This window comes from Euprymna scolopes, chromosome 6 (assembly GCF_053919585.1).
Source record: "Euprymna scolopes isolate OS-2025 chromosome 6, ASM5391958v1, whole genome shotgun sequence".
NCBI classification, from domain to species: Eukaryota; Metazoa; Mollusca; class Cephalopoda; order Sepiida; family Sepiolidae; genus Euprymna; species Euprymna scolopes.
Genome location: NC_136487.1, coordinates 28,406,891 through 28,423,717, shown reverse-complemented (window position 1 = coordinate 28,423,717; position 16,827 = coordinate 28,406,891). Strand labels below are relative to the sequence as shown.

Here is a 16,827-nt window from a genome sequence, read left to right as displayed (position 1 = left end):
TTTTGTATTTTGTTGGCAATTTTTTTTTTTTATCAGTGGTTAATTAAATTAAAATAAATCAATTTTCTTATTTCAATAATTTTTTTTCTTTTTATCGGTGGTTCATTTAGTTGAGAGTTGATCAGATTACTATTAAATGTATAAATATTACTTATGTAAATCACAAACATTTTTTTAAATCGTAGCCACTTAAAATTTTTTTCTTGCTCACATACCTCTATTCTAAATTTGTAGCAGTGAACTGGCATCAGTAGATTTTTTTTTTTTTTTTTCAAACTGATATAGATTATTGCACAGTAAAAATAATTAAAACAAATCATTTAGCAAGTGTAGTCAAACGCAACTTTATTTTCCTTTTTTTATATGGCCCGGTCAATGCCGGGTAGCCCTACTAGTATGTAATAAAGATAAAAATTTGGTTTAGGATACTTATTATAACAGAGATATATTTCATAAGTTTCTCTTTGTCTGTATTAAAAAAACAAAAGAACAATTACTATATAACTAAGTCATGAAATTTTTTTTTTCTGTCTTTACAGATGTTGATAGGCTTCAAGTTCAAATTGACTGGATGGAAGGACGCATTCCATTGATTGCTGCCACAATCAGTTTTGGAATGGGTGTCGACAAACACAATGTGCGTCTTGTTGTCCACTGGACCCTACCAAAGACCATGTCTGGTTACTACCAGGAATCTGGGCGAGCTGGCCGTGATGGCAATCAGTCGTGGTGCTGTTTATATTACTCGCGGCGTGACAGAGATGCCATCTCTTTCCTTCTGAAGCAAGATGCCACCCGCAACTACAATAAATACAAAAACCAGGCCCCAAACTCTGTAAAATCGGCAGAAATTAACTTTGAGTGCATGGTAAAATACTGCGAAATGCCACGCTGTCGGCACCGTGTAATTACCGAATATTTTGGAGACGAGAAACCCAACTGTCAAAAGAATTGTGATCATTGCAAGAATCCACGAAATGTTGAACAACAAGTGACTGATCTCCTGCGGGGTAGTTATGGACGCTGGTGCCGCGAGCAGTATGGCAGCACGAGAATGGTCAAAGAGCCGGAAGACCCTGATGTTGAACTTTATGGTGGTGGTCGGCTTGGTTTGAAAAATGACACCATTCATTATGAAAAGACTATTGAAGGGAGCGATGATGATGATGATGACACTGATAGAGAAAAGCAGTTGGAGAACGAGAAACATCAACGCAAGAATCTTATCATGAACGAATTAAAACGGCGCAAAACAACTTCCAATTCCGATGCAGAACGAGAATCGGATGTGATTCCTGAGGATTGTCCGTTGCGGGATCCAGAGAGTCAGCGCGTGCCTAATTTAAGCTACAGTGTCCGAATGCACTGCTTCGAGAAGCTGAAAGAGGCTCTGATTGATAACTTTGAAACACATTTTGCAGAAAATTTAAAACGTTTGCGCAGTGTCGATTATGAGGTGCCTATATGTTGCACAGATCTGGAACACGAGCTTTTTAAAGGCAGCAAATTTGCCAACCTCTACAAAACGTACGTCCTGAAGAAAGTGTTTGAGATTAAAAAACTGACAGAGAAAAGAGAGATCCATCCATGCCTTGTTCCGAAATCGTCCAAAGAAAAAGTTTCTTCTCAGCATACTAGTGATAGCGAAAAGCAAAAACATTTGTCATTCGATGACGCACTTTCTCAACACGAAGTGGAGTACGCCCAAGAAAGGAAGTCCAAAAAGAAAAAGAAGAAAAAAAGGGAGAAATTTTCCCGGCATTCAGATTATTTATCGAATTCTACAGAAATCAGTTCTGATTCTGATGTCGAACAGACAGTCAAAAGTAACGTAGGTGGATCGAGTCGAACAAAAGAAAATTTGAAATTGTCTTCAGCTTCTGAGAATGTTGAATCAACTGGACTAACAACAGATGAGGATGAGGAGCTAATAATGACGACGTTGCTGCCCTCAAAAAAAGCTATCAGTTCCCCTAAAATATCATCTTCGGATGAAGTTATTAATGCTGGAAATTCCTCTTCTAGTCCCCAACTGTCCTCTGATTCAAATCGCAAGAAAGAGTCAGCGTTAAAAAACCGCTATTTTCCAAAGAAAGAACCCGTTAAAATTAAGCCCCGCAGCCCAGAAATCATACACGCTGACCCTTCAATGATTGTTGATTTGTACCAATCTGAAATGGAGTCATACAAGAAGCAAAAACATGTTGACATTGATTCCAAGCGGAATGACGTTGAAGAAAAGAATACGCCTACAAGTTCGTCCAAAGTTGAGAATCTTTCGGCAAACGAAGATAATGAGAGTGAAGGCGTTGAAGAGCCTGTGCTGAGCCCTATATGGGTGTCTCACTCAACCGGTTTAACCTCGGATGAGGACGAGAAGGAGGAAGGCAGAGAGCATGAGATTAAAAGCATAAAAGATGATCGGTCGAAAATAAAAAATGCGAAAAACAGCCAAACAACTGCAAAGACCCATTCATCGAGTTCAAACACAAACTCCCATAAACACTCGAGTTCGACAAAACACAACCATCACAAATCTTCTCATTCTGGAAAAAAAGATGATTCTTCAAGGAGTTCCAAACATTCAGACAGGCACCGAGAACACTCATCGACGCATAGCAGCAATCACAAAAAACGTAAACATGAGGAGTCGAATCAGAAAGACGCAAAAAAACTTAAATTATCGAATGAGACAAACAAAGAAAAACCGGCTTCTTTGACGAAAGAAGTAGCCAGCAAAGATGTGCCTAAGACTAAACTGTTGCCAACAGAAACGAGCGAATTTACTCCGAATAAAATAAAGAGCTCTGAAAAGTCCAAAATCCCGTCAGACAGCGACGTGTTCGGTGATCCCAAAGCAGAGACATCTTTAAAAATCCATAACTCTGAAAAAGTGAAAACTGTCGCCGAGGGTACAAAAGTAGAAGATGTCCACCGAGGTAGCCTTGTAAAGCCAGGCAAAAGCAATATACACCGTGAAGAAAAACGAGAGACAGTAAAATTTGCAGATGACCCCATCATCAAAACCTACACAGTTGACAAAATTGACGATCAAGAGGATCATTTTAGCAAATCTAAAGCATCAACCACCAAACAAACAAAGAAAACAGATATTACGCACCACAAATCCGCATCACAGGGAATTGAAAATGAGAAAGAGTCAAAAGAGCATAGTCCAAATTCTTCCTCGGGCACCAGCAGCCACGAGATGAAGAAAGCGGCCAATCTTGTGGTGAACTATCTAAATCCACTTTATAAGAATGGTAAATTTGGTTCGAGGGAACTCTTTAAGATGTTAGCAAAGATGCTGACTCATCGTTTTGTTAAAATATCATCCAGCAACGCATCAAATGCTAAAGACGTTGCGAAAAAGCTTGTATCAAGCTACTTTAAGAAACATCCCAAAATTATGTCGGCTGAAGATGTATCTGATGCTGAAGTTTGAACTGCTGTGAAAAAAAAAAAAATTTTTTTTATTTAGAATTCAACCTAATTAAAAAAAACAAAATACAGAAAATGAAAAATCTTTATGATGTACATTTCTATATGGAATGAACATGTCATATTCCCAAAATCACATAAATTGATTAAGTCGGTCTATTTTTTTAACTTAGAAAATCAAATTTTATGAGTAAGCAAAACAGGATTGTTTTACATTGCCATCTTGAAAAACCAAGGGCACATAACTTCACAATAATTCAAACTTGCAAGATTAACCTTGTAATGCTAACACTTTCACATTAATCACTTCAAATTGTTGTAAAAAAAACCCTACTTAATCAATTTACATAATTTTTGGAATATGACATTTTCGTGATGGATAACTATATCAAAAAATTTTTTCTGTAGATTTTTTTTCTCTTTTTGTTTTTTAATTAAGTTGAATTCTGAATAAGAACCCGTTTTTTTTTTGTTTTTTTTTTTCAATATATTTCTATTTTTTTATTTGTTGCTACCTCTTCTCCTGTCTTCTTCTTCGTCTGTCATCATGAGCCATTTCTTTTTGTTGCTGTTGTTTTTCATAAATGGTTTGGTACATTTTAAGCAAATTGGTATCATTTAAAAAAAAAAAAAATAGAAAAATTAATTTTTAATGATTTTTTAAAGTTTTTTACATCCTTCCTCACGATCACACCATGATGAAAGCGAAACAAGTTATTTTATAAATCGTTCAATCCCCTATGCCTATCAAATATATTGTTGAATTATAAACTATTAATTCCAGGGAAGACATGGAACTGCAATTTCGTTTGCAGGTATGAATGAAATAGCGACTTGTCTTCAATTAATCACATAAAATTGTTTCCAATAAATGTCTTTCAACGTTAAATAACTAAAACCAACGGGTTATTATGCCTAAATCGATCAAACTAAATCTAATCATAAACTTTCAATAATGACTACTGATCTCATTTTGAGTGTTAACATTTTGGCCGATGTAACCTCCAACCTTCTAAGTATATTTTGTTGAACTCTGGAATCTGTATAAAGTTTCTTGGAACTGTTTATTTAATCCCTGGGGGTAGCATGCTCTTGTTCTGTCAGCCAAGTAGAAGTCCTAAGTAATTCGCAATTCTATTCATAGTATTTCACATGCTGACGATTGAGCCTTCAACCTCCACATACTTTATCCATTACACCACAGGTACTTGGTACTGGCAAAATTCAATTGTAAGTGCCACTCTTCTGGAAATTAAAAATTCAATCCTCAATGCAAGCGATACTAAAAATACAATTGCGAATGACTTATGGCTGAGGGAACAAGAGCATGCTACCCCTGTGGATTAAATAAAGGGTTCCATTTTAAATTCCGTGCTGATTCCTGAGTTTGTCAGAAACATTGTGAAGTTCGACAAGATACCCTTGAAGAAGGTTGGAGATTACATTGGCCAAAATGTGAAAATAAAACTCAAGCTAAGAACAGTGGTTCGAATAATCCAAATAATACAAATTATCAATTCTCATCTAAAAAAAAAAAATTCAGAAATATAATTTCAATAATGAATTGCTTGTTTATTTTATTTAAATATGTTACTTAACATTACTATTGGCAGCATACACTATTTTTAAAGAAGTACAATTGGGAATTTAGTCACGCTTAAAAAAAATTAATATTTAATATAAGCCTGTGAAGTTATCTTAAATGTTTGAATAAAGTAATAAGGGGTCAAACATTGTTTAGTCACAGAAAGTAAGCTACATAACTGGTTGTTTATGGGTTACTTTGCTCAGAACCAATAAATGTTGTGATTTAAAATATGTATATCTTTTATTAAATATACATTTTTTAATACAAATATATAACAAATGAGTAGGTAAGCCAAATAAATTATTTTAGACTTATTTTCTTTTTTCTATGTCAATGTTTCCCATTTGACATGGTATTAAACTACAGGAATACAAAATCACAGTCATTATTTTAATGTTTGGGTGCTTAAATGAATGTATTTGTCAGTGTATCTCTAATTTGGAAAATAAGAAAATGATCATGGAGATAAATAAATTATTTTTAACTTTCTCATTTTTATGGCTATATTTTCTCACTTAATTTTAAATAAATTATTAAGTTTCTTTCATGATCTTTTAATCTTTGTATTTTCCCGAATGTTTTAATTTATAAACACGTTTTAGGCACATTTTTATCATCCATAGCTTATTTAAAGTTTTGGAAATATTTAATATTCCAGAAATCAGTCATTTGAAATTGTTAACTATTAAGACAATGTTAATATTTAAAGTTTTTTTTCTCTTGAATTATTAACCTCGATTTTGTCAAGTTCATCTTATTGAAAGAAAATGATTTTTTTTTAACCCGTAAAAAAATATATGAACAGAATCTGATTTTTTTATATATTTCTATTCACAAGAAAAATAAACGGAAATTTTTACAAATTTAATAAAAATTAAATAATAAAAAACAAAGCTAAACATAACTGACAATTCTAAATATTGTTATATTTTCTAAATTTCTAATTAAAGACTTAGATTCATTTTTAGATTCAACTATGAAGTTTTATAGCAAGATGTTCACAAATCCCCCAAAATAAAGGGTATTTTAGTTATTGAAATAATTGAACCAAAATTCCTTGTTTCAGAATGCTTTATAATTTTAAGAGTTTGAATACTCACCTCAAAAATTGAACAATATAAAGAAGAAAAGGATGTTTTTCTGATTGTGTAATTGTAATGAAACTGCTATAAATATAACAAGAATTCAAGAGTTTATCTAAATTTGAAGGTTTGTCCTCAAAATTGGCAGATTTAAAATATAAGTAGAAATTCTAAAACACTCATAAAAAATGTTCTAATTTATTATTATCATAAGTCCAAGGCATGAAATGTTTCAGATTTAAAAATATTAATATTTACAGTTTTAGAAGTGGGGATGCTATCCATTATCCCTTATTAATTATTATTATTTATCATCTCTATATGATGTTACAATTTATTGGTTACTTAAACAAATGATGTATTATCTACCGTATTTGTCGGTTTTAACATAAAAATGCAACTCACGCAACTTTAAAAAAATATAAGGTTTTCTACTTTAGCTGTTTTTGTATATTTACAAACTAAAGTTCTTTTATATATCTTGTTCGATTTTTCATTTTTTTTAATATATATCTCGTTCGATTTCTTAGCTTGGTTTAAGATATTTTAATTTTAGACAAAATGGTAGAGTAGACTGCATGGTGCTTGTTATGCTATAGTCGACAAATCGATTTTTTAAATATATTGTTTTAAGCAAAAACAATATTACGTACTTAATTGTCATGTCGAAAATAGTAATATATCCCAAAATTATTAAAATTCATTGAGTAGAACAATTGCTATTGTGTTTTTAGTAAAAAAAAAAAAAAAAAAAAAAAAAAGAAGTCTCGTTATAGACAACAAATATTGCAATCATGGTACAAGAAATCTAAAATATTCCTTTTAGAGTTATGTCCCCTGCATATAGCCATGTACTGCTTATTTTATAACGTCCAAGAAAAATGCGATTTTACCTAATGTTCTGTAAAAATTACTTTTATCTAGAAAAAAACTTTCTACTCTATGATTTTTTGTAATTTTTGGATGTATTACTATTTTCAGCATGACAATGAAATACGTAATATTGTTTTTGCTTATACAACATATTTAAAAACATTCGTCTGTTACCTGTATCCTAAGCACCGACTGCACTTACCCACTTTGGTTGAGGAATTAAAATTAAAACTCTACAGAAACTGGTTAGCGTTCAATTTACATTGATTATTCTCGCAAAATATTTGGATCGATCTTTTCTTGACTGGACTATGATAGAGAAGTTCCAATTTTTAAAAAAACAATTCTTTTTATGGTTCTATAAGTGGGGAAGAGGAATACTCTTAAAATGGTTGCTTGGTTTTACATCTTTTATAATAATATGCATCATTTATATCTTTATCTTTGAATGCTATTTTGTCTCTTTTACATAGGGATAGGAAACATGAAGCAACACCTCGTATTTGCTTTCGAAGCAATTCAATCAAAAGTGTTTACGTCATTTTGACTGCATGTAGTCATATAACTTCTTACGTACTCACAATAAATTTTTCCTGGGATATTTTTTTTTTTTTTTACTCATTTTCACCCCCCCCTCCTCCAAAAGAGGCATACTCCCATTTAGAAAATAAGGGGCTACTATTTGGGATTGTATTTAGCAGGGGACTGAGAGAAATTGAACATTGAGATGTCTGTTCACATTACATTTAAACTATTGCAGGTTAGGGAAGCAGGAAATAAGGGTGAAATTCTAAAGTCTAGCGGTCCAAGACAAGAAACTATTAAAGTAGAAGGCTTTCCAGCATCTAAGGACTCAACTGTGAAGGAGTGTGATTTTGCTGCTTGTTGGGTTAGTTAGGAGTATGTATGAGGAGCACAAGTGTTATGATTTCGTCAGAGCACATTCCATTAAGTTACTTGTAAAACAGGCACAGGGATGAGACGTTATCATGGAGTTGATGCAAGAAGATGCATATTGCATATGGCAGAACCGCCTGAGATGCTGAGCATACAAAGCATCCATAAGCCCATCAATACCAAATTTCTGATGAGGCACTGGTGATGGGATTTTTTTCAGTTTTCAGACATACACCCACTCGATCATGGCATAATCATTAGTCTGAAGCCATTGCAGAATATATTTGTTTAGTCAGTTTGAAAAAAAAAAAACTTTAATCAATTATAAGTAAACACTTCTCGTTCTATGAAGTAAATGATTCAGTTTGAAATTCCACAAAGGTTACTACGTTGAACAAAAGCAACTGAACAAAGCTGAAGAGTCTGGCTGCCGAAACGTTGTGATGGTTACACCATTAAACATGAAGATGATAATTTGAATAAAATAGAAATAGCAATAATATCTCTGCAAAAATGAATCGGTAGAAATGCCCTTCATTAAAAAATGTTTTTGCAATTTAAATCCGTAGAATATATTATTTTAATTCTTACGAAAAACAGAAAAAGAAAATAGGAATTTGTATTTTGTTCAAGTATTTTAGCATTTTACTAATGTTCTTTAACTAACCCAACAGGTGGTCTACCAGTTGGTTCAATCCTTTCACACAGAATGAACTGAGGTTCAATTTACAACTGAAAGATCAGTAATTACAGAATCTTCTGTTCTAATTAATGAAGCATGTCAAGTAAAACTAATAAATTAATTTCATACAAATGTACTATATGTGTCTGGAAATGTTCTTATCTAGGTTTTATATCAGAATGTCTCTGATAAATATTGAAAATCAATAATCAAGAAAATCTGATTAAATTAAAAAAAAACAGTCCGATTTGGACCAAAATATCACAAGTGCATTTGAGAAGTTTTATCGTTGCACAAGCAGAAGGGCCTGATGTATAAAATCAAGAAGAGGTTCTAGAAACGTGTTTGAAATGAATGCTTCTGTTTAGAGTACAATTAGACCATGATACTTGACTTTTGCATTTTATTCTTTAATTCAAGACATTATATAAAATAATTTTATAAAATATACAGTGTAATGTAGACTACAATATATTATGGACTAAGTCGTCGCAGGGAGGCATGTGAAACTTCCTCCCAGTGCATCATGGTGCGTTCTCTACTAGAGCAAGCAGTTCATTTGATTGGAAAATGGGCAATTTCACCTATTTTGATAACAATAAAAGTATTGGAAGTGTAAAATTCATTCATAAATAGAAGAGGGAGAGGAGGTTGACACTGAGGAAAGGGTAAAATTTAAACTTTAGAACCGTTGATATATTTAGATTGTAGTATGATAATTCTAATACTTAGCTTTTATTACCTTTTAAAAAATCTAATAACAAAATAACATTAAAAACTTTGATTTTATTTTTTAAGGTAGCTTTTTATAATATTCTAGATATGTAACTCCTTATCATAACAATTTCTATAACCGACAAACCAACAAATAAATTTTCCCTTAGAATACAACAAATGAAAGTGCCCTCTCCCCCCCAAATATTTCGTAACATAATGCCACACATAATACGATATATTCCTTTTTTTCCTTTTAACATTAACTTGATATTTATAAAGTAGATTATATTGTAATGATCATTTTATAATAGTTTTTTTTTAAAAAATCATTACATTTGTTTTAAGTTTGTTTGATAAAATCATATTTTACTTTAACCCATTTGCTGCCAATTCCGAGTATTCTCGTACCCTAGCATTTGCTTAGCCTTGCCCGTTACAAGTAACCTTGAAGTAACGAGATACTTTTTCTATTAATCAATGTGCGCTCAGCATGTACAATAAGTCTTTAACTTGAACTGGCATCTCAAAATATCACATATTGAATAGGATGTTTATGAGTTATCTCGTATTTGGTCCCTGCCATATATTTTTTTTTCAAGTGAATACGTATAAAGTGATTAGTTGAATGATTCACTATGAATAAAATTAGATTTGAGTCATTCTTGTTACAAAAAATATACAAACTGATCAAAACTGACAATTCCTTTATAAATAGTGGCCTCTGCAGTTCTTGTCAAAAATGTCAAATTCCTATAAAAAAGTTATTTTATTACAAGCTATGTACAAACTGGTAAAAACTAACAATTCCTTATAAAAATAAATAATACAAATTTAATATATATTTCACATTATTTTCATATGCATTATTTGTTGACTTTAGTTTTCAGAAATTGCAGAAAAAATAGCTTGGCAATGAGAGTAATTTTAATAGAGCTAAAGCTGGCAACGAATGTGTTAAAGCCATTCAAACAATGTTTTGTCCGATGTAACCTCCGACCTTATCGGCAAAGGCGTGTGGTGTAATGGATAAAGTACTAAGTAAAATTAAGTTCTAAGCAGTATTCTGGAGGTTCAGTGTTGCGATACTGAGAAAAACAATTACCAATTAAGAGTAACAGTACTTGCATTGGTGATATTCTCTGAGCTAGTTTTTGTTAAAATCTGCCAATTTTAGGGATTAGTCTCTTTACTTTTTCCAGAAATAGTTCTATTTGGAAATCCTACCCAAATGCACACGCATTATACACCTCTACTCATTGTGAATTTGTGACACATGGCTCAACCATCAGAAAAAGCAACAAGCAGACGTGGCTGTTCATTCCTGTATCTTGTCTTTAGCTTTTGTCCATCGTAATCAAACTTGAATGAATTATTATTTCATGTTATAATCTGTGTTTCTATATAATTCAACCTTTTTTCTTTTCTCATATTTTCCAGTATTGTACTTAAGTTGGGGAGAGGGAGATACAATGAATATTTACCCAGGCGTCACTAGGTCCCTATTGCCTGCACACCATTCATATCAATTCAAGTAACAACCATATTATTTCCATCAGACGATATTGACACTGCTTCCACTTTAAAGTCAGTAAAAGGAAACTAAAATGAAATATGAAATCAATTGTTCGTTATCCAATCAGAATACAGGATAAAGTTTTAGTTTATACTAATGTCAACTTCATTAAAAAAAATTTTTTTGTTTACCTCAAACAAGGCATATTAACAGTAAAACATAGGAAACCACTGTGATTCCGGTCCAGATTTGAGGAAAGTGCAATCTGTGGGGAGCTGTGCTAAAATATGTTTGTTCACATAACATTTAAATTTCTACATGCTGGTATAGTCGGGAAACTTAACAATAAGAGAATTCCAAAGGTAAGCAGTTCAAGGAAAAAAGTGATTAGAGAAGAAAGTTCTCGAATCTAGGAACCTCTATAGTGAATAGGTGCGATTTTGCTGCCAGTCAGGTGGATTTCACACTGTCTGCCAGGCTTCAGCCCCTGCCACATTATCACAGTGCTGCATTCTTGCACTGTTTTTACGGAATGTGTTCTAATGAACTTAGTGCACTTGTATCCCCTCAAGAAAAATATCTCTGATCCACTCAACTAGAAGTAATATCCCATCTCTTCATGGTAGAATTCCCTAGATCAGTGATTCTTAACGTGGAGGTAATTATAGGGGAGGGAGGGAGGGATGCGTGGGCACCACAGATTAGTAGACACAAACACTACCCAGGCCACAAAAAACAGTTACTAAAAGATCATGTTGGATTTTCTCTCTGCTAACATTTGTATTGAATGTTATTATATTAGTATTAGTTATTATTGTTTGTATGAATACACATTTTGAGTCAGATTTTTTTTTTTTTTTGTTTTGAAAAGTAAATATCATTCAGATACATGATGAAAAAATGGGCTAAAAAAAAAATGTTGAGAACCACTGTCTTAGATGTTTGAAAAACTTTTTCATTAAAGTGCTGCCTTTGGAATTTGCTCCCTGCTTCCTTGATCATATCAATATGCAGAAATGTGAAAAAAAAAAATCTTGCTGTTCAACTCGCCACTTATGTTGCCGTGCCTTGTTTGGAATGAACAAAAAGTTAAAAAAAAAAAAATAAATAATAAATAAATTTAAAAAAAATCACTAGTTTTTAGATTATCCTTTGTTAAAATTTTCTTCTTGCCACTAAACGTAAAATTTAGTGGTTCATAAAAAATAACAAGACTAACATCTGCAAAATAGACATGAACTAATTGGGACAATGTTAATATGTGACCGTTGCGCATTGTGGTATAATTACTCTAAAAAATTAGTCATTCCAAGGCAACACCGCTATGTCATATGGTTTTTGAGATGATGATTGGTTATTTGGATTATTTAGATTCTTCGAACTACAGTTTTCACACAACGTTTTGGCTGATGAAACCATTAACCTGGCATAATGCATAAAGTACTAGGTAAAATGCAGTTGTAAGTGACACTCTTCTAGAAGTTCAATCTTCAGTGTGAGCAACATTAAAAATAAAATTGTGAATTACTTAGGACTTCTATCCAGTCATGGCTGACAGAACAATAACATGTTACACCCATGAATTAAATAAAGGGTTCTGTTTGAAAATTTGTGGAGATTCTTGAGTTCAACAGGATACACCTGAAAAAGGACGGATATTACATTGATTGAAATTTTGTGAAAATAAATATGATGAGCATAGTAATCCAAATGATACTATTTTATCTTAAAAATAAAAAAGGTGATTCAATGTCGTAAAAGCAAAATTTGAATATCAAAATATTGGATTTCAAGTAAAACCACTACCTATGTAATTGTCATCTTGCAAAGAGTAACATATCCAAAAATTATGAAAAACGTTAAGATTAAAAAATAAATATTAATGAAAAACGATTTTCGATAAACGTTATATGAGAAACAAATGTGTCCGACATTTTGAATGGCGTTTGCATCACGTGATGTAAGCAAAAAGGGAAATTACTCAGTTCTTGGAAATTTAGAATTTAATTACCTCCCCTTTCAAATTTTCTTTTGTTTTTTATTTTGCAATGTGAAATTGTTTGATTTTTTTTTTCTCTTCTCAATTTTCAGTTTTTTTTCATTAATAATTATTTTACTATCTTATTTTTGCGTAATTTTTGGATATGTTACTCTTTGCGACGTGACAATTACGTAGGTACGATTTGTTTTACTTGAAATTCAGTATTTCGATTTCTCAAATTTTGCTCTGACAATGTAGAAGTGCCAAATAAAATAGTCAATTTTTGTGGAACTCTCTTGATATGGAGGAAGTTATGTTTTTGTCACTGTCGTCTTAAGTCTCTGGATTCTGTAAACCTTACTTTGTTACTTGATGCCTTTTCTGCTGTGTCTACCCTTCAGCCTCTTTGCTCATGCTCTCTATCATTCACTGCATGACAGGGTCTTTCTTGTAAACCAATCCATACCTAATCAACCAAATATGCTCCAGCAGCCATTTATTTATGAAAAGTTTATTTATAGTTTTATGGATGGCCAAAATAACCTATCCTTTTCCTTCATCTCTTCTTAACACTCACTCAATTTAATTATACCAAACCAGCAGTGACAATGAGAATATAGGCATGAAATCTAAAATTAAATAAATTATGGTAAAATCGGCAACTATAAAGAATAAATAGAAAAAAAAAATTAAAAAAAAAAAATTAAGAAAAAGCCAACAACCAAAGAAGAAATGGAAAGAAAACTATAAAACACTTGTCGACCTTTTGGTTAAATGACGAGTTTATCTGTTTTCTCCTCTGTTTGTGAAGGAAGAAATCCTTCTAGACTAAGATAATTCCAATTTTTGTCTGAATCACTTTTTGGTGAGCTGGATTTTTTCCGCATTCTGACCGTGTGTCTAAGTAAACAGGAATATGAATTGGATATTAAGTGTATACACACATATATAAAATTATAAACATAAATATTTTCTTACAATTAGAACCTAACAAGATAATAAAAAAGCTCATATTAGATAGACCAATTAAAGAAACAAGAAAAATTGATAAAAATAAAAATTGAATAAATTATATTTATTAATCCATCAAAAATTCAATGAATTTTACTGAAGAAAATCTTTTCTTCATTATAATTCCTTGTTTAAATTTTTGATGTATTAATAAATATTGTAATTTATTCAATATTTATCTTTATCAAAGTTTGTTCCTTTTTTCATATATATATATATATATATATATATATATATATATATATTGCTTTCATATAAGCTGTATCGCCTGAAGAGGTCTCTAGTTACTGGTAACTAGCTGACTGAAACATGCTTGTGCCTGTGTAGCAACATATTATTGCTTATGTAAAAACAAATAAAGTGTGTGTGTGCGTGTATATATATATATATATATATATATACACGCACACACACACTTTATATATATATATATATATATATATATATATACACGCACACACACACTTTATATATATATATATATATATATATATATATATATAAGAATAAAAATTTAAGACTGTAAAAATATATTTTACATGAATTTATTATTCGATAGGATACTTAAATAAAATATATTGAAATTTCCTTAATTCGCGGAGTTTCGAAGAAACGCATTCTCCTCATCAGAGGAAAGATGTCAGCAAATGAATATTATAGCGAAGGTAGAAGATATTTAGATTATTACACACATTTTGGATTTTAATTTGAGTCTACGTGTCAACAGCATAATTCCGGATTCTTCTTATGCGAACATTGTCTTCTATTATCTTTTCAGTTTAATAATATTTGACCTCTCCATATCTTTTCATCTGTTTTTTTTTTTTTTACCCTTGATTTTTAATTTATCCTTTTATTTAAAAAAATACCCCCCCCATTTTATGAACATTTTGTACAAAAAAGTTCATTTTGCATTTATGACTAGTTTTCATGTAATGCTGTTTCAATTAATGCCAGTACCAGCAAATTCAAAGCTTTGCTATTATATTCATTTGCTAATATCTTTCCTCTGATAAGAAGAATGCATTTTTTTGAAACTTCGTGGATTAAGGAAATTTTAATTTATTTTATTTGAGTATCCTGTCGAACAATAAATTCATGTAAAATATATTTTTACAATCTTAAATTTTTATTCTTTTATAACAAACTCTATTTCCTATTTTGGTTGTATTGAGCTTTATTTGGTTGAGATTACTATATAAGTATCAATATTTATATTTACTCCAAGTTTACAGAACCTTTTGGCTTCTAAACTTAATCTTAACTGACTGCTTTATATATATATATATATATATATTCATGCCATTGTCACTGCTTATTTCATACTAATAGACTGAACGCATATTCAGAACAGTTGGAAAAATTTATACTATTAATATGAAGTCCTTCAGAAATTAACGAAAATGTCTAATTTTCCTAAATAAATACTTTTGTAAATTCTTGCTTTCAAGCCCTTATCCTCATCTCCCGCCATAACTAAAAAAAAAAAATTTTAATTAAAAAATGACTTACAATTTAAATTAAAAAAATATATCTCGACAAAGTCATTGCAGAACAGATATTTGATTTTATCTTGCCTTTCTTGGCAAGAATACATTGCCAAATTCAAAACTTTGATATATATATATATATATATATATATATATATAATCATTAGGATAAGTATATGTATATATGCACACACATACAAATATGAAAGAAGTAAATAGACACCACACAAAAATAACGTTCTCTCTCTTTTCTTCAATTCTCATTTTTCACCTATTTCTTTCTCTACCGCTCAGTATTTCTCTCTCTCTAATTTCCTTTTAATTCTCATTCTTTTATTAATTTATTTATTTTTTTTCTGTTCAACCTCAAATCATTGATTTGTTTTCTCTTCTTTTTAACATTTTTGTGGACTTTTCTTTTTTTTTTTTTTTTTTTTTTTTTTCAAGATTTCAAGAAGCATCCAAAATATAAAAAAAAAAAATTCTAAGAATAAAAAGATATTTTAAAACCCAAAAATATTGTTGTCTTGCTTTGTTTGTTGTGTAATTGCATTGTACACACAAAGACATTCATGTCTGAAGATAATAATTTCTAATCTTATGGCTTAAGATCAAAATGTAGTATCTGTGTTCACGTCAATCTCAATGTTCATTTTATTCCAGAAGTACCAAACTTGTTTTTTTCTCATATTCACTACAAATAAGGCAACTTGCCGCTGACATGTAAGGAGCTACTGTGAATTAGAATGTCTCTGTAAGCTTTGTCTAAGTGGGGAGTTGAGCAGTGAGATGTCTTCTCATTGCACTTAAATTTCTGCATTTTAGTACATTTGGAGAAGCAGGAAACAAGGTCAGCGGGCAATTCTTTTGCCCACAACTTTGTAATTGACCAAAACTCTTATAATTCCCTATTTTTATTATTACGAACTTGCCAAAAAAGTAAAATGGTATGTAGTCGGGGGCAACCCGAAAGACTCCTTTTTCAGCTACTACACCGAGATGTAGTGGTGGGTGCAGTGTGTTTAGCAAAGGAGTACCAGGTACTATTTTTTGGGGGTGGGGGAGACTTTTGGTATGTGACTTATCCGAAGAGTGAAACCCTGCTCTCTGGGCCCATTAGTGAACACTCAAACCCGTATGCTAAATAGATCAGTTAACTTATCATATACTGTCTCTATCAATAATCAAATTAGTTTACATTCATGATGGGATGATTCTAATATTTTTCCCAATTCTGATGCAATTACCGATTCCGATTCTTTATAAATCTCTAAATATTTAACTATACAGTTACTTTTCCTAATTACCGTAAAACACATGTTAAATGTGCCGATACTTTTTCAAACGTAAAAATATATTTGTGGGGGATGATCTATAGATTTTAGTTTTACTGTTAATTTCAAATCAATAAATATTTATTATTCTATTATTACTACCAGCAGCAGATTTTGCTTTAAATAAAATCAAATAAAGAATCGTTTTTGGCATCGGAAATAGGCAAAAAGTTTTCAGATTCCAATACCGATTCTGGTACCCCTAATTGTTCCGATTG

General features: G+C 31.2%; 1 protein-coding gene across 1 annotated transcript in view; it reads left to right on the top strand.

Annotated features, from left to right (window-relative positions):
- LOC145277589 (uncharacterized) overlaps positions 1 to 4,077 on the top strand; it is a 56,665-nt gene extending 52,588 nt beyond the window's left edge. Inside the window, exon 3 of the mRNA XM_080129103.1 lies at positions 540 to 4,077. Coding sequence (XP_079985229.1) covers positions 540 to 3,445 — 2,906 coding nt within the window. The 3' untranslated portion in view covers positions 3,446 to 4,077. The remainder of the gene's footprint in view (positions 1 to 539) is intronic.
- The last annotated feature ends 12,750 nt before the right edge of the window (positions 4,078 to 16,827 follow it).